This window comes from Phaethon lepturus, unplaced genomic scaffold, assembly GCF_000687285.1.
Source record: "Phaethon lepturus isolate BGI_N335 unplaced genomic scaffold, ASM68728v1 scaffold11483, whole genome shotgun sequence".
Lineage (NCBI taxonomy): Eukaryota > Metazoa > Chordata > Aves > Phaethontiformes > Phaethontidae > Phaethon > Phaethon lepturus.
Window position 1 is genome coordinate 36479 of NW_010531267.1, and position 19243 is coordinate 55721.

Below are 19243 nucleotides of genomic sequence, written 5' to 3' on the forward strand. Positions count from 1 at the left end.
CTCAGAACATATGGTATGTCTAAGACAAGGTTCTTACAAACTCAGAGAATGACGACCGTGAGCTGCTTACAGTGGAAGAACATGTGCTTTCAGTACTGTTCAGTGATGAATAGAGAGAATTACATTTGCAAATGATACCAAAGCCTGCTGCCCCCAAGCACTTTGGAAGACAGGACGAGAATTTAAAATTATGTTAACAAATAGCACAGGCTATGCAGAAAAATAAGGTGCAATTCAATAAATGCTGAGTTCTGTGCTTAAGTAAGAATAATCAACTGCACAAATCCAAGTTAGGAAGCAGCTCGCTGGGCAGAAGAAACTCAGAAAAGGCTGTAGTGGATGATGAATTTGACATGAGTGAACTGCTCTGAAGACAGGGTAGAACAGTGGCTTTAAAATTTCATGAAATCTGGACTGCTGTAAATTTTCTGGTATGGAGCTCCTCAGAAATTGCACATGGATGCATGGCTTTTTTTAGTCACTCTTTGAGAGTAAAAGCTTAGAGGAATCAATACGCCACTCCCTGAGTCTGGTGTGCAAACCCATATGCTGGGTTTAAATGTCACAAGAGATAATAAGTTTTGTACATTCAAGAGATGTTTTGATTGTCAGAATAGTTAAACTTCAGCTGGGTGGAAATGAGAGGAACTTAAGGGTGATCTGGTAGCCAGGTCAGGAGAAGTAAACCACCACGGCCTGAGTCTTGAATAGGTTAGAGGGGTCAGGCCAGAGCCGTCAACTCTGAGTTTTGTACCGGTTACCCCCCAAACAAGCGCAAAGACCTGTTCACACAAACTGCATTCTCCCTAAAGCTTGCAATGAAACTCTCTAGAGTTTCTCTCCTGTTGGCAAGTGTCTGTGAAACCACTGATAAAGTGTGTGCCTCATCCCCTGCTACTGCTTGGCTGCGCAGGGAGTAAGAAATAATGTTCGTAACACTTTGTTAGCACAAATGGCAGAAGCGTAGGTGGTTCATCTAAGCTTCCCTGTTGCTCACCATGAAAAAAACTTAATGTCACAGATTGGAATCTCTTTTTTTCCCCGTCCTTTTTTTCAGTTAACTTTATGTGCATAGGACTCGAGAACTTTTGAATGCCCAAAAACTGTGTTAAAAGAACATCGGTAAAGTTGTGAAATCAAGAACAGAAGTGAAATCAGAACACAAGAGAACACTTTTGTGTGTCTTTATCATTGTATCATATAACAAAAGATATAACATACATTAATTATAGCATATACATATAATTGTAATAAAAAAACCATAATGATATCTTTAGCTACTTCTCCCTCTGGGCCAGACAGACCTGGTTAAAGAACATTGCGAGGCTGTGAAGGGCTGTCACATGCAAAACCTTATTTAACTTGTGCCAGAGACTTCTGCACAGGGCGATCTCCTGGTTAAGAATGGTTTTGAAGAACTGGATTACACCCTTGCTTCTACCACATATTTTCTGTTAGTCATTCACAAAGGCAAACTTTAAAAGAGTGTCCTCTGACTGTTCCTCATTTCCTGGGGACCTGACCCCCTTGTGTGTGCATTGCTAAAATGCTGATTTGTGTGTGAAATCCGATGTAATTCTAAGTATTTTGAAAAATCACTTCATAGGTGTTTTGAGCCAAACGGGTGGATACTTTTCACTTTAATCTTTCTATACTTTAGTTACCCACTGGTAAAATGAGATGAGAATACATTCTCTGCTCACACTAGTAGCGTGCAGATACTGTACTAAATAATTTTGATTTGGAGAGGAAGATGATAAAAAAGTCTGTAAGAAAATTGTTACTTCTATGTTTAGGTTAGCATGGTGTGCCCTTTACTAAGGCATCAGCCATTTGTTGCTCATGAGAAAGTGAGTGCTGACTGAGGACTGTCAGTTCTATGCATTGGCAAAGGAAGGACATTATAAAAATTGCACAGGTGGCCGTAAACCCGGCATTGCCTAAATTTTGGGTGTGTGAATTTGCCACTCTCATGATAGTAATGTGGGGGTGTATGTTTGTCATATGGATTGTAAACAAAGTTTTCCAGAAGTATTAGAAATGAATGAAAACATTAAGTGAGGTTATTAAAACTTCAGAACTATAAAGAAATAGACAGATATGTAGAAAGCTTAAGGGAAATGGGATACTATCAACACACCGTAGTTTGCTTGCAGTCAGCTCTTCTACCAGGAAATTTAAGATAGCTTTTTGACCTGTTGTCTCCTTATATGACACCTAGTGCAAGGTTATGCAGAAGTCTGAACGTGACTGATGCAACATATGTTGTTCACATCTTCCTGTAGAAGGTCTGTGTTGGGGAGCATGAAGTTTCTGTTAGCAGCAGAGAGACGTATGCAGTCGTTCGCCAGTGAGTGGGGATTGCTGTGCTGAATTGTGGGAGATGAGAATAAGCAAAGCTGAGTTTGCTGGGAGAGGAGCAGAACAGCATTCTTCGTTGATGCTGCAGACTGAAATTATTTCTTCATCATCTTTTTTTTTTTTTATTCCCCCCTTTGGTGCTCTTCTCTCTTTCTAATTTCTCCTTTCTGTTATCTTTTAGAGGGAGAGGCTGTAACACAGTAAGGAAGGGAGAAAGATAATATTAGTGGAGAGGAGGCAGGGGTTTGGCTCATACTTTCAAGGTCTAGGAAGCAAAAACCTTAAAAATAGTTTTTGAATTAGGCAGACCTCAATCAACGTGGGTTTGATCCCGTTCTTTTGTATTTTTGCATCATGTCTGGTGGTGCTGTGAGGTCAAATTCTGCTCGTACGGCAAAACACCTCATGACTCTTGTGGAGCTGTTGAGTTGACACTGTAATGGGACTATGTGTACACTACAAAAAACACGTGGCATGTGGTAGTCTAGTGTTCAGGTTGCAAAGATTATGATGGGTGAAGATATCTGGTGGAGGATAATAATGTAAACCAACAGAAATATAAATTGCTATGCATTTAGAAGCATGTCACCGTTACAATCCTTTATGACAGAATAATCAGAATAAAGCAGTCTTATAAGTACCAATTAAGGAACATCAAATCAACGGGTATGTGACTTATGCTGATTTAAACAGGAGCTGATTGGGATAAATGGATTTAATATGTACTTTTAGTCTGTGACTTTTCTGTCATACCTGGAGGAAGTAGCATATGAATAATCTAAGGAAGACAGTGAATTACATCTCTGATAGGAGACTAATGGGAGGCATTAAACTAAAAAAAAAAAAAAAAGTCTGGGTTCTGACTGGTTATGAAATATGCCGTGTTAAATGTGAATTTGCCTGACTCTTATCAGTTCTTTGTAAAATACATTTATCTGCCACATATTTATATAAATATCCACACACATTCATAATACCATTTATATTTTATGTTGTATGAATTCTGAATGCCACTTACAAACTTCTTGGATTTTGACTATCCTAGAAAACGTACAGATTTTGTATCTTCATTTCTGTTTTTCTTCATTCCATTTGGGTCTATATGAAGTCCCTCTACTCCTGGAAATAATAGCAAGATTTTAAATTTCACAGTCATAAAACCTGCAAGAAAACCCTTGTAGGGATATTGTCCAGTCTATAATTAGACTTTTTAAGGACTTAATATAACCCACATGTGCCAGGTGTGTAAATGTCTTGCCAAGGAGCATCTGCTGAGATGCTTCATCCTACTGAAGTGCTCCAAATCCCACCTAGAATTCTCTATGCAGAGGGCAAAAAGACCTGTGTTTTGTACTGACACACAGAGCCGGGTTCATTCCTGTTGCAGTTGCAGTGAAGATAAGGAAGGCAGCATGGCTAGTTAAACTTCGCTGCAAAGTTATATTGGTTTTGGTCACTCATTTTCTGTGTTTTGATTCTTCGAGGATGCTGCATGTTAACCAGAATAGTTTCTAATGTTGTCCTTAATGTCAGCTGACCAGGAGTAAAAGGATGTTGGAAGGTGGAACTTGTTTTCTGAGCATTATAGGTTTATGGACTGGAAACCAGACTACTTATAAGACTACTGGATAAAAAAAAAATCTTAAAAGAGCATTTTCTTAATCCTTTTTTTTAATGCAGATTGGATTTCTGAAAGGAAATAGGATGTGGGGACCTGGGTTTGTAGGAACTATTCTCAGTTGTCTAGGAATTTTTTTTTATGTTCTGTTTTGTTACCTATCCCTACATTTGTAGAGGCATTTAGTGTTTCACTGGTGGACAGATGCATTCCCCAGACAGACTTAATTGCTTCCATTTTATGGAATAAAGGTTGATTTTTTTCCTCCACACATACTATACTATGTTCTAAGAGCAACTGTGTAGGAGCAAGGGGAATTATATTGGATGAGTAAGAGAAGAATTTGATCCACCCTGAAATGCATCTGTATCACTTTTCTTTTTGTTTGCAGTTAACGTGATAAGCTACTTAGTTTGTTGCTGCTCTTCTAAATGTCTGTAATTGATGTTTTCATCATCTGTCTTTGTCTCCCTTTAACCTTACCCTTTGGGCGGGGCGGAACCCAAACCAAAACCAAAACTGTGCAGTGGACATCTGACACTTTCTTGGAAAGAGAGGGACTAGAAAGTCTCCACCTCTTAGTTGTAGCAGTGACTGTGGCTTCTGTGAGACAACGTATCTCATCATCTCCCTCCTTAGGCTCGGGAAGAGATTTTTCCCATTCATCTAAGTTGGAGGAAGGGCCATGGTTGGAAATGCCTTTCTTATCCATCCAATACACAAAGTTGAGGGATAATAGAAAAGAGAGAGTACTTGCCAGACGGGGGCCATCATCCAGCAGGGGTTTAGAAAAGGTCAAATCTTGAAAGTACGAGAGCCCATGAAAGCTCTGTTGAGAGACCTTGTCCACAGCAAAAAGAGGGGGATGAATCCAACATTGTTACCTCAGCTTGGTGTGTCCCCACTGCAATAGTCTGTAATAACCCGGCGCCTTATGTGCGGGTGGCTGGGTTCGGTAGCCTGCGATGGACCTGTCCTACATGGTTTTGCTATATGACATTAACCCCTTTAACACAACTGCAGCTGATGTCTGTTTCCTGAAAGCAAAGAGGGCACATATAACCCATCTCTGCTGTGTTTGATGTATTAAAAGTAGAGCCTGCTGCTTTAAATCCGTCTTGTGCTCCGTCTGTCATTCATCCATCTGCCTCCTCAGATTTTTTGGTGAAATATTAAGTGTCGTAACTTATGGAAAAAAGTCTTGCTTTTCTTGGATATACCATGTTATTTATTTTTATACATCTAAAGCCTAAATTTAATTTTCACCTGTTTTTCCAAATGAAATGGATCACCCCACTACACCCTCTTCCACCCCATATATACAATCTACCTTATTTTACGTAACTGGTGCGTGTGCTCGGAAGAATAACTTGTGGCTGAATTGAAGCCGAAGAAAACTATTCCTCATAAAAAGCCTGTTAATCTAGTCGGGATTAAGATAGTGTGCTGGTTATGCTCTCAGAGTCATATGTGACCTGCAAATCAAAGATCTTCCAGTACGGTCAGTGTTTTAAAGCTCATAAGCTAAGTAATTACTCTTACATTGTGTTGAAAATTGAATTTTTTAACTAGCTTTGATTATATTTTTGTTATATGTAAAAATCAAAGCATGTGAAGAGAAGTCAAAAGAAAAACATAGTCTCAGAAAGGTAGCATCTCTTTCTTCTGCAGGCCTCCTTTCTGAAATAGTTTCACTGAATCATGACGATGTTTGCTGAGAAGAGAGTTTCTTGCATTTTTAAAAGCTTTGAAATACATTTTCATTTCGTAATGTAAGACCTCTCATGTCAGGTGCACCTGCTTGATTTGCATGTGAATTCTGAACAATTCTTGTTTTATGTGACACTTCTGAAATGTCTGTCTGTTTTTTTTTCTTTCTAATTCTCAAGCTCACTATTTGGATAAGATAGTGAAAGGTACTGTATATTTGCTCTTTGACATGTCTATACCTACATGTACTACTTTAATATGAATATATAGTTACAAACGTATTAGTCTGGGCAAAAGAATCTTCTCTTACATACATTCCATGGATTATAGATTTAACTCATATGACTTTCAACTCATCTCAAATTAAAAATGAAATCTTGCTTATGTTACATAATAACATTTTATCAGTAATTATACATTTCTATACAAACTGTATACATGTACTAGATTTTGTTTGAACCAAAAACTGAAGATAGTATTCCTTTGCTGTTTGGTGCTTTTTCTTTTTTAGTTTTGTCATTGGACTTCTACCTACAAGACTCTAAATATTTAGGAAACAAAGCAAAGCGATACTCTTATCACAGAACAAGTGTCATTAGTTCTAAAGAACAGATTAATTATAGATATGTTTTTTTATATTTAGACAGATCAATAGAATACCCCAGGCTTTTAAGCTTTTGTTTATTTATCTGATTGTAGAAAATCTTATAGGAATTATGACTTGTACTTTGTTTGAAGCTAGGAAAAGCTTGTATACTGTATGCAACATTTTCAATTAAAAGGATCAAGGATGCAAAAACCTAACACGAAACAGCAAAGATTCTTGTATCTTCAGTTACGGTGAAAAAATTATTTAGAAAAATGTTTAAAATATTCCTTCCCCTCTTTCCTTGAGTATCTTTCTCTATCCCTTATTTGTGTTTTTTTCATTAGAATATGGCAATATTGATGGCAATATCCAGGCTTTCACACAATAAGTCTTGAGTGTACCCAGTTGACTCCTAAAATGCTCTGTTAGTATTGCAATTAAATATGTAAGTCTTCCATAAATTAAACGGAAGAAAGGTTAAGAAAAAAATAGCTCTCAGTACGTCAACAAATACTATTAGCAGCTACAGTCTGAAAGATTAAGAATAACACGACTAATCTCAGCGTGGCATGATGGCACCATATCCATAACTGTAGCATCACTATACTTCCTCACAAGAGGTTTTCCTGATTCTCTGCCTTTTAAGAGTAATTTGACAAGAGTTAAGCACCCTTTATAACTTTTTTTCTGGGAATGTTTGTAATTTGGAGCTACATGGTTGAAAGGAGTCAGTAAATTCAAAAGTCTTTAGGAAAAAAAAAAGAGACTGTTGCTTCTGAAAGGTTGTTCTAAGCTCAACTAAGCTTAACCAAAACCCATCAGTAGATTACTTCACGAAGATAGTAGTTCTACAAAGTGAAGAAGTGTTTAACCAGTTACTTAGGTTTTTTGGAAAAAAGTTTACAGAAAATTGTTGTGTCCAAAAACACCTGATTTGTAGCCACCTTCTCATAAGATACTTAGTGCCATATCTGTACTTGCTTCTGTCAGTGTCTTATCATAGTCATAGATAAGGAACACCAAAATCTACATATTTATAGTCTTGTCATCCTCATACAGGTCATGTTGGCTGCATGCCAGATTTCATCACTAGGAAGTGACAGATACTGTTTTTTTTAATGCAATGTTAGACTGAAAACAATTATCGATTTTGGATATATTAAATTATTTTAATTGTTTCCCAAATTTTCCCTCCTTGGCCATAAAAGCAGACAAGATAGGATATAAAGGTAACAGCACAAAAGCCTTAGGGAGATTGTCACAAAAAATCACTCTCTGCTCTCTGTCTTGAAGCACGTCACGACCGTGTTTTTGTTCAGTCTATCAATGTTTTATTGTGGTCCTTATGGTATTTCATTTTGTCCGTCCTAAGTAATCAAATACGCACAGCTATTACATTTAGTTGGAAATCCTGTTGGTCCTGTCCCATCCGTATGCAGCCTGAATCCTGATGTTTGTTAGAATAGATGCTAAGCTGCTTCACTATTTCCTGGGCTTTGCTTATTCTGTGGAAAGGAATGTATTTTTGGCATAAAGTATAGTCATTAAAACTGGCCTATACTTTGTGCAATTATTTAGCGCACTGTAATTTCACATGAATATACGGCAACTCTGAGACCAGATAAAGTTAACGTTCTCTTTTATTACGTGCCTAAAATCATACCCATTTTCCTACTTAAGAATTTGGAGGGATTTGTTCATAGCAACAGGGACCTTAAACATTCGTGCCAGTAAGTAACCAATACTGCATAGAGCAAATAATGACCTATTCTGTGAGCGCAGAAAAATGTATCATTTTACACAGCTGTCTTTGCACTATGCACTCATCTCTAGTTACTTTGCCCCCCCCCCAAAAAAAAACAAAAAAATAAAATAAAATAAAAAAACTTAATTTTGTCTGGCCTGCAGGTATTTAGAGGATTGGTGCATTTATTTCCTGCCTATACAGGTAAGTGGTGTCTCAAGTGTCAGGCCAATCAAAGATGCCACTTCGTTAAGAATTACGTTCCCCGGGTAATGTTGCTGTTCCACTCCATGTGCAATTACAGTATTTGTGCTGTTCTTAAGGCCTGTTCCCAGTAAGTGTCCCTTGTTTGTACATTTTTTTTTTTCCCTTTTTCTGTAACTGCAATATTTCAATCACTTGTGATGTTTCTTCTTTGTCTGTTTCAACAGAGGGCTGCCCCGGCTTGTGCAACAGCAACGGGAGGTGCACGCTGGACCAAAACGGCTGGCACTGCGTCTGCCAGCCAGGATGGAGGGGCGCGGGCTGTGACGTAGCCATGGAAACTCTCTGCACTGACAGTAAGGACAACGAAGGAGGTAGGATATATCAACTGCATCTTTAACGCTGGGGAGAACCTGTTGAGGAATGGAGATTTTGCAGTCAGGTGATGAAATACTGCCGCGGGACCCTCACACGCGTTTTACTGGCTCGTATGCCTGTAAGGATATGCTGCGGCTTTCAGTGCTTTTATATGGTCTATCGGCAAAGCCTTACAAGATGCTTATGGCGGGTGGGATATGTAGCTAGAAAATGATGGGTGTCACCTGAGTTTCCCTTCAGTGTTCTTTTATACTCGAATAAAACGTAGGCTCAACTCAGTGAACTGTAGTGGAGGGGAAAAAAAAGGAAGGAGTTAAAATTTTCAGTGACCTCACAAGGAAATTATCCCAAGAGGCCGAATGGGGAGTTTACATTTTGACCTATGATACTGGAAACAATTGGTTGTCCAGCCTACAGCGATCTTATCCTTCCATAGCCTTTGAACACTCAGGTGACTGACAGGATGCTCCCAGAAGTCTTTTTTTTCACTTGCTTTTCTGCAGTCTGTCATTCAGGTGACAGGTAACAATCTGCAGCGAGATGCAGGCAGGACTGTTGGCTTAAGGAATCAATCTGCTATCGTCATTGTAGGGTAGGGAAGGTAGAGGGGCTGTGACTTTGGCAGGACTCGAGAATCACACAAAAAAACCCACACAAAAACAAGATTAAATATGAATGCAGTCAAATATTAGATCAGCATAATGCTTTTATTGTCTGTCTGTCTTCCCCTTCTCTCATCAACTCTTTCTTTTTTTGTTTAACACCTTCAGATTCAGAGTAGAGATAAGAAACTCCATTAGGGCCTCTGGATGATGATAAAGTCACCTGTGACTTTGTTTTTCAGCTTTAGACTGCGTATGCCCTTGCCGCCACTGGTTGGCTGTTTGCTCTCATATCCTGACGGCAGTTGGGATCTTAGACATCACAAACTATAAATAACAGCAGCATTTACTTCCCAAGGAAAATAAATAACACAGTTAAAACAGTGCATATCTCTGTTACATATTGTATATTTTGAGTCAGTTTTGCACATTTAGGGACTTAATCTGACACGATCTGTGCTACTATGAAGTGGAATTTCTGTATGTAGGAAGGGAGCAAGAGGAATGATTAGCCATAGCATATCCATGCAGAGATGTGCTTTTTGGCGAATTAAGTTCAGGTGGGCCGGGGTATTATGAACATAAGGAAGAAAGAAAAACCTGCATGAAAGGAGGCAAAGCAAGGAGGAGGAGAAACTAGATTAGAGCATACACAGCTTGGAGGAAAAAAATAAATCATGTGAGGAAAAAAAGTTGAAAAGCCAGTGATAAACTAAAACGGATTCAGTAAACATTAAAAATAATAAAAGGACATGACATATCAGAGGGAGAGCCAAGAGCAGGTAATGGAACAGCGGGAGGACGAGGAGCAAGGTGAACAGGAATGCACGTAAACAGAGCAAGGGAAAAGAAGATGCTCCTTCAGACTGAAAACAATAATAGCTGCTTGTAAGGAAAAGAGGAAAAGGAACGAGGAATTGGAGCAGAAGGATCTAACAGGATGACTTAAAGTTCAAGAAGAAAGAACAATATTGCAAAGAAAAAAAAAAGTCTAATGTTGGTATTTTGTTCCTTTTTTCTCTCAATTTTTTCATTATTTCCTTTACAGACATTATGCAGCTATGTATGAGGAAGTGATCGGCCAAACAGTTGTTTTGCCGTGATTGACCTGTGTAATGTCACTGGTATTTCTCTTACAGTGGATTTACTTCATATGCTTCAGTACAGAGCATACTCACTTCAGTCTTTGACTAGTGGCTGAAGGAAAGGGTTAAAATATAACAATTAAATAGAATTAAAAACTGGAAGCATACCAAACAAAACTGGGATAAGAAAGTCGTCTTTGCCAGAAACCCACCTGGAAAGAGCAGCAGTGTTTCTTCCCATTCCAAGAGTACCTGCAATCAGCCCACTAATCTCCCAAGCAAGTCATTCAAATTCCAGACGGCTACAGGGGATGGCACAAGGATGCCTCTGCTGTATTTGTTTATTGTGGGAGATTAGGTTATCTGAGCACTTACGGTGAATTTATACCTATGATTGCAGGTAGTGTGATTTACATCATACTAGGCTCAGTGGTTTTATAATTAAAGTTATCTTGGTTGTCAGCTAATTCATTGCTGTGGTTACTGTTTATGTTTCATCCTACACTGGATAAAATACATATCATATATTAATATAATTCCTTAATAACAGTGTCTGCTGTTCCTTTGATTCTTAGCTCTTTCTGGGACTGATTGTTCAAATTCTGTGAACATGAACATCCCAAGGACCTCAATGGGAATAAGAAATGCTAATGACATCAAGGCATAGTTGATCTTCTAGATACTATTGGTATATGATGGGATGATTATTACTCATCTTCCTTTTAATACAGATTTCTGAGTCTTGCAGATAATTTCCTTTCTCTTTCAGGATCGCTCCTTATTTTTCCATGTGTTTGATTTGAGTAATAAAATACAGGATTTTCTTTACGCATTAGCAACCCACAAGGAATATGTGTGCGACAAGCAGATCTTAGCCTGAGGCTGAATTAAACTCCTAATGACTTTGTGAGGAGAGGGGAGTTCAGAGTTGTCCATGGATGGAATAAGCCTAGCTTCTTTACTTGGGAAAAAATGTGTCACTATTACACTATAACAAAGTGGGCCTATAGAAGAATAAGCTGTTTACTCTTTAGTTGAGGTAGGAGAGAATCAGAAGGGTAAAAGTGAGAAAACTCGTGGGCTGAGATAAAGACAGTTTAATAGGTAAAGCAGTTTAATAGGTAAAGCAAAAGCCATGCACGCGAGCAAATTGAACAGATTCCTTTGTTAAGTTCGCTTTTTATTAGCTCGTATCCAATTAGTAAGAGTAGTTACAGGCTTCCACCAGCAGGATTTAAGGGATTAGTAATATTCTTTTGTTACAAAAATGAAAATAAATACTGTAATAAAGCAAAGCGTACTTAGCGCTACTGTATTTTTGTAATTACTTGCATAGGCTAGGATAACCTGCTCCTGATAAGCATTGTCACAGGGTAGTACAAATTCAGCCTGAAGTTTACCTAAACCATGACCTCTTCTCTGATTGTGGCTAATAGTAAATGCTTAGCAAAAGAACATAATAGGACAATGTGAATTTATATTTTCTTCGGTATACTTCCAGGCTGCTAAGTAAAGTAGGAAATTACTGCCACAGAATGTTTTGAATGTCAGAAGGGTCACTAAGCGCAAAGATAAATCAAGCTCAGGAAATTTCAGGAAGTCTGTACTTGAATTAGGAACGATACAGTGGCATGCTTATGTTCTCTGGTTTGTGCTCCAACCCTTCCCATTAATCTTCAGCTTTTTGTTTCCATCTGTGGTTGCTGGGAAGTCCTGGGTTGATACATCCATAGCACTTATTCGCAGTGACTGCAAGATTTCTTTCTAGTGTGACAGCTCATTTAAAGCCCAAGACTTGATATTTTAGACTTCGTCACTCCCAACAGGAATGCTGAATTTGAGTATCCTATAGGTATGCTTACAGAGTGCCGTGGTTTAACGCCAGCCAGCAACTGAGCCCCACATGGCTGCTCACTTACTGTCCCCCGGTGGGATGGGGAGGAGAATCAGAAGGGTAAAAGTGAGAAAACTCGTGGGATGAGATAAAGACAGTTTAACAGGTAAAGCAAAAGCCACGCACACAAGCAAAGCAAAACAAGGAATTCATTCACTGCTCCCCATGGGCAGGCAGGTGTTCAGCCATCTCCAGGGAAGCCGGGCTGCATCACGCGTAATGGTTTCTTGGGAAGACAGACGCCATCACTCCCAGTGTCCCTCCACCCCTTCCTTCTTCCCCCAGCTTTGTATACTGAGCATGACGTCGTATGGTATGGAATATCCTTTTGAATAGCTTGGGTCAGCTGTCCCAGCTGTGTCCCCTCCCAGCTTCCCAGGCACCCCCAGCCTGCTCGCTGGCAGGCCAGCACGAGAAGCTGGACAGTTGACTGCTTAGCAACAACTAAAAACATCAGTATGTTATCAACATCATTTTCATCCCAAATCCAAAGCATAGCCTCATACTAGCTTCTATGAAGAAAATGAACTCTATCCCAGCTGAAACCAGGGCATAGAGAGAGTTACAGCAATAGTAACACTGAACAAAGTCCTTGTGCATTGCTCAGGAATAAATCAAGGGCTGTTTCTGCTTTTGTGGCTTTTCCAACCAGCTGCTCCTACAGCAGTCATTTTTGGTGTCTATAATTGAGTCTATTCATTGTAGTCTGTTGTAAAATTGAGGTATGTGAGGATAACTGAGGTGTGTTAATACAGTTTTCTGTCCTTTCCAGCCTCTTGCCTTAGTGTGCCAGAGTCACCAAAACTGTCTTGGTGGGATGGGCAGCATCATAGTTTCAAAACGATATTCTTCCTATGTAGGCACTGAATTTCACTTCGTGGACATTTTTTGTTGCCTAATCAACTTACTTACCAAGAATATGATTTATGTAGGTCCTTGGCCATGATCTCCCCTTGACACTGGCAGAATTTGTGCCCAGGACTTATTTTGTCCCCCTATTTTTTTTCCTTCCAGCAGTGTTATACATACCCTTTAAATTCCATTCAAAAGCAAGCATGCCCACTGACACATCTTATTTTTTAGACATCCATAGGTTTTGGAATCCTCTGTCTTGACTCCTCTCATTTAATGTTTTGGTGGTTTTAGTAGTCTCTCCAAATAAGCAATCTTATCAACAGATCATGCTCCATTGCAATTCTGTGCATTTTGCAACAAAAGAAAAAGTAACATTAGCCAAGATTTTTACAGCTAGACTTTAGCTTTTGAGGAAGAAAACAATAATGTAGTCATTACATCTTCTGTATGTAGACTTACATCTAGAACAAAAAAGTACAAAATAGCCTTCTGAGACTGATGATTGTCCAGCTGGTCGCAGGAGTTTCTATTTTCTTTATAATTGCACTATCATATTTGAGTGATATAACTGATAAGCCAGTGTTGAGCTAAGTCTCATATTTTTCAGACTAAACAAAATTCATCGGTAATTTTGCAGAGCCATTTCAGAAAGGAAATTTTACGCTTCTTCACACAGTGCAATAGAGTACTCAGCTTAGTGGTACTAGATAGCTGTAGCCACATAAGTACAGAGAAAGAATGAAAAATGTTTTCTCAAGTTATAAGGAGCCAGATTCATAACCATCCGTCACTCGCCTGGGCAAGTTGCTGATAAACTCCACAGAAAAATAACAAACAGCGTATCTCTGTATCTCGGCTGGTGAAAATGAGATTCTTTCTCTGATTGATGTTAGCGGAGAGGCTTGTAAAAATGCATTTCCAGCTGATTAGTTCAGAAGGTGTCAGTCTCATGCAGTTTTATGACCTGCAGACTATACTCCAGATGTACATTTGCTTTTTATAAACTAACAAAGATGAATGACAGAATTTGAGCATTTCTTTGGCAACTGCACCAGATATTGCCTGGGAGACCATACAGAGATATAAAAACCCAAAACTGTGCTTTTAACCATCAGTACCTCCAGCTTTGACACTGATCCAGGCTTCTGGAATTAAAACCAGCAAGGGAGGTCAGTACTTCAGCTAGGAAAGGGTTTCATATTATACAAGAGTGAGGCTAGAAAGTCACCAGTCACAGACTGTTTGAAGTTGGAAAGGCCTCTGGAAATCATCTAGTCCCACCCCTGCTCAAAGCAGGGTCAAGTTGCTCAGGCCCACGTCCAGTTGAGTTTTGAATATAACCAAGGATGGAGACTCCACAGCTTCCGTGGGCAGCCTGTTGCAGTGTCTGACCACTTTCACAGTAAAAAAGGTTTTTCTGATGTTTGGCAGAATCTCCTGTGTTTCAGACTGTGCCCATTGTCTCTTGCCCTTTTGCTGGTCACCACTGAAAGGTGGTCTTTCTTACACCCTCCCGTTAGCTACCTGTAAACACTGATGAGATTCCCCCCCTGAGCCTTCTCTTCTCAGGCTAAACAGTCTCAGCTCTCAGCTTTTTCTCATAGGAGAGATGGGTCAAGCCCTTAACCATGTTCTTGGCCTTTCACTGAGCTTTCTCTAGCATGTCCATGTCTCTCTTGTACTAGGAGCCCAGCCTGCACACAGCACTCCAGGTGTGGCCTCACCGGTGCTGAGTAGAGGGGAAGGATCACCTCCCCCGACCTGCTGGCAAAACTGCTCCTGATGCAACCCAGGATGTCATTGGCACCTTCTTTGCCACAAGGGCATGTTGCTGGCTCGTGTTCAATTTGGTGCCCACCAGGACTCCCAAGGTCTTCTCTGCAAAGCTGCCTTGCAGCCAGTTGTCCCCGGGCATGTATTGGTGCAGGGGGTTGTTGCTCCCCAGGTGCAGGACTTTGCACTTCACTGTTGAACTGCGTGAGGTTCCTGCCAGCTTGTGTCTCCAGACTGTTGAGGTCTATTTGAATGGCAAGACGACCCTCTGGCATATCCTCATCCCAGGAAAAATCAATGTTCTTTCTTTTCTCTTCAAAAAGTTTAAACTTTGATACACTTACTGATGACTTTTTCATCCCTTTTATTTTTCCTGAACTGACTTCAATGTCAGCCAAGTTAAATAAGAATTTTAGATGTGCAAAAGAATAGAAATTCTAGTCCTTTACTATTTTGCCAATCCTCTAACTGATCCACATAGCATAGCAATCCTTAGAAGAATACCTTTAGAAGATCTCTGTTTACTTACACTGTTTCAACATATGATTGAACAAAAATGGATGATATTTTTCCCTTTAGAAAGAAGTTCTACTCCAAAGCTAGATTATCTTGCGAGAGAAGCAGTCTTGGGCTTCCTCCGAGTGCTGCATTGGTATATTTTTCAGTTTAGTGCAGCAAGCAAGCTCCCTCTCTAATCTAAATGGAATAATAAAATGTTTGAGCTATTTCAGTCTTGCTGTTCTTTTGGGGAAACAATTATCAGCTATGTGATACCATATTACATTCCTCTAGAAATTTTCTGTAGCTGACATTTCCAGGCTCATTTTCCTTATGACTTTACTTACAGCAAATTAGGAGTTATCAATTTGATCTTGATTTCAGTCTTTCACCAAATTAGATTTGCAGTGATGTGACAGATCTAATGCTCATTATATGTGAATATTTCAGCACGTAAGCATAAAAGTATCCATGTGTTCAAATCTTGTTTATACTGGCCAGCATTCCTCATCAGTTTATTTAGAATAAAATCTAAATGTTAAATGCAGATTTTGTTCTCTCATACATTTTCATGCAAAATAGTTGTGGAAATTGCCTTTGCCACTAGCAACAAAATCTTTCTGCCAAGGTTTAAAGGAATGCACCTTTATAAACGTTGTGAAATATTTAAAGCTACTTCCAGCATAGATACGCTAAAAAAACTTCAGGAAAACAGCAGGGTGGGATTTACTTGTTTCTTTTCTCCAGCAAGCCAGATAACCTCAGATAAAAGCTACTTAGACCCGCCTAAAATGTTTAATATTTATAAGTCAACAGTGTCAACTGAGTGCCTTCATTTTCTGGTTTGTTCAACATGTTTTTAGAAAACTATTGAATAAATAGGTTTAATTTATACACGATACTGAGTGTATACAGCTTGCATGGATTTCCTTGGGAGCTTAAGAACTCAGTGGAAACAAACTCTCTTTCCTTAATTGAAAATGAATTCATTAAAATCTTAATTATTAGTATTCTTTCATACTACTTTTTTTTTTTTTAATCCCTCTGCTGGCTGGCTCATTCACATGCAAAGGGGCAGGAGGAAGAGTTTGTTCATTTGTGTGACTTTCTGCCAACAGATGGGCTAGCTGACTGTATGGATCCCGACTGCTGTCTGCAGAGTTCTTGCCAAAACCAGCCTTACTGTCGTGGACTACCTGATCCCCAAGATATTATTAGCCAAAGCCAACAGTCGCCATCTCAGCAAGCTGCCAAAGCGTTTTATGACCGGATCAGTTTTCTCATTGGAGCAGACAGCACTCATGTCATACCTGGGGAAAGTCCTTTTAATAAGAGGTGAGCATGACTCATCATTAACTCGCGAATATGAAAGAAATTGAAGAGTGTGTGAGATTCACGTTTAGGAGAAGATCCACTGTGACTGCAGAATTCATGGCATGGACTTTCAGCAGAGACCTTTTCTCTTAATATATCAAATTGCTTATTTCGTCTCATTTGCAGCAAAGTTCACATTGCCAGTACCAGTAGGTTACAGAAGGTACTTGCCATGCTTAGTACCTGTATTCTAACAGGGCACTTCATTAATGATTAAATAAATCTTTATTTAACCAGTTGATTTGGGCTAGCACAGTTGGAAATATATCAGAGCAGTGAAAACACTTCAGAAGGAGAAGCAAAGCTGCACTTTTTAAACTGAGCTCACTAAATAATATAAATTATGAATTAGTGTAATAGAACTGTTAAGTGCACGACAGTATAATTGCATCAACTATTTGACTGGTGCTCTGCGAAGCAGTAATGACCTGAAAATAAACCAGTGACAGGAAGCAGGTGTCTGGGGTCTCACTGAGTGAAGGAAGATGATTTACACTAGAACTACTGCGTTTGCAGTAATTTAACAGCATTAATGTGTTTGGGCACAGCAGTTGATTAAAAGTTGTTGCACAAATGTTCCTTATTGCTCTTTTAAATTTTGTACTTCATAGTCCCTGCAGTTTTACAGATTGCTTTGATACTAATTGAAAAGTACGTTGTTCTTTAAGAGTCTGCCAGAGGTATGACTTACAGCGGGAACATCTAGAGTTTATAAGTTCTTAAAATTCTTCAGGAATTTCTCGGCTTAGTAACTCAGTGGTTTTTAATGGTAGTTGATACCATGTGTTGATGCGTGTGTGTGTTCGCTCTACTGGCTTTTATTCATTCAAAAGAGAATGGCAAAAAAGCAAATTTGTAACTTGATCCTGCATCTTTTTCACAGTCTTGCATCCGTCATAAGGGGCCAAGTACTAACTGCTGACGGAACGCCACTCATTGGAGTCAATGTCTCCTTTCTACACTATCCAGACTATGGATATACAATCACTCGCCAAGATGGCATGTAAGTTCCCTTTGAAGCACTTCTAAGTCATAAAGACAGCAAAGGCATTACTGAAGAGCTCCTTGTAAAAATAGGATGATAATAAAATAATGGAGACCAAAGACATGAAAAAAGTGATTGACCAAAGTTGTGCTTTGTACATTCTTCAAATGTCAAACATGCTGATTATATACTTCAGAAGCAGAAGGACTTGCTTAATTTAAATGCAGCATCCCAAACTCTCCATTCTCTTAGTGAAGTATTATGTAATATAATTTAACTGATTCTCCATTGTTCCCAGTAAAGCCATTCTGCCTTCAGAGCAGTACAATGGAATGAAGAATCAATCCGTAAAATGGAGGCTGTGGATAGCTTTGGGAATTTGCTGACTAGCTAGCCCTGTTCTGTTTTTTCTCTCCAGGTTTGACTTGGTAGCAAATGGTGGTGCCTCTCTGACACTGGTGTTTGAGCGATCACCGTTCCTGACACAGTATCACACAGTGTGGATTCCCTGGAATGTCTTTTATGTCATGGATACCCTCGTCATGAAGAAGGAAGAGAATGACATTCCTAGTTGTGATCTGAGCGGATTTGTAAGGCCAAACCCCGTTATCGTGTCGTCCCCTTTATCCACCTTCTTTAGAATTTCTCCTGAAGATAGTCCTATCATCCCAGAGACACAGGTAAAGTGTGCTTCAAATAAATATCATTTTATCAGTCTAACATTAAGCAACCATAATGAAGAGTGCAAACTACTGTTGAAAAATAAAGAATTCTGACTAAGTGCTAAGAATTTGCAACGTGATTATTTTCAGATCAATTTATTTATTCTATGGGATGATTGTTAAAATTTCATCTGAAAAAAAAAAAGGGTAAGAAAGCTTGGTGTACACCGGTGTCTGCCTTTATATTGGTTTGCATTATTTCATTTACAGAATGTCTTCAGCAGTCAGGCACTGGCCCATCAAAATGGACACACTGTAGTACATCTGGCTGGTTTTTGACTGCCCTCTTGTTAGAAGTGCACTTCAGAAACGGAAAATTAATGATGTTTTTCCACTGTGTCTGAAAGACCTGTACAGTCCAGTTTATCTGTTTAGTCCTAATAAATAGCATGACACTCAGATTTTTATAAAGTAACAGAACTTCCTGTAACACTGAGGACAGGCTTACAAGCCAATGAGCATGTGTGCTAATCCTTCAGAACTTGTAATACTGAAAGCAAGGCTTAACATGAAAACCTTACTTAAAACGGAAAAAGCCGTGGCTGGAATGTTTTTTCTCTAACATAGATGTATTAAATTCCTCCATCTCAAAAAACTAATCATAATACAGTCATCTTCATCTCTTAAAGCAGAGTTGCATTGCAAGAAGTAATATTTATCTCATTACTGATTTCTGACAAAACTTCTCCTAGTGAAACAGTACTCTTTCTGCCTCCCCTCTTTCTCTCCCTCTCCCTTCTCTCCCTCTCCTTTCGCTCTCTCCTCTTTGTTTCTTTTTCTCTCCCCACCTTCGCAATGTCATTATTACATAGGGCACTCTTTTTCCTATTCACTAAGAAATGTCCTTGTCT

General features: G+C 39.1%; 1 protein-coding gene across 1 annotated transcript in view; it reads left to right on the forward strand.

Annotated features, from left to right (window-relative positions):
* Window positions 1-19243, forward strand: part of TENM3 (teneurin transmembrane protein 3) — a 99362-nt gene that overhangs the window by 26964 nt on the left and 53155 nt on the right. Inside the window, exons 8-12 of the mRNA XM_010284493.1 lie at window positions 5869-5895; window positions 8454-8600; window positions 16430-16646; window positions 17569-17688; window positions 18089-18350. Coding sequence (XP_010282795.1) covers window positions 5869-5895; window positions 8454-8600; window positions 16430-16646; window positions 17569-17688; window positions 18089-18350 — 773 coding nt within the window. The remainder of the gene's footprint in view (window positions 1-5868; window positions 5896-8453; window positions 8601-16429; window positions 16647-17568; window positions 17689-18088; window positions 18351-19243) is intronic.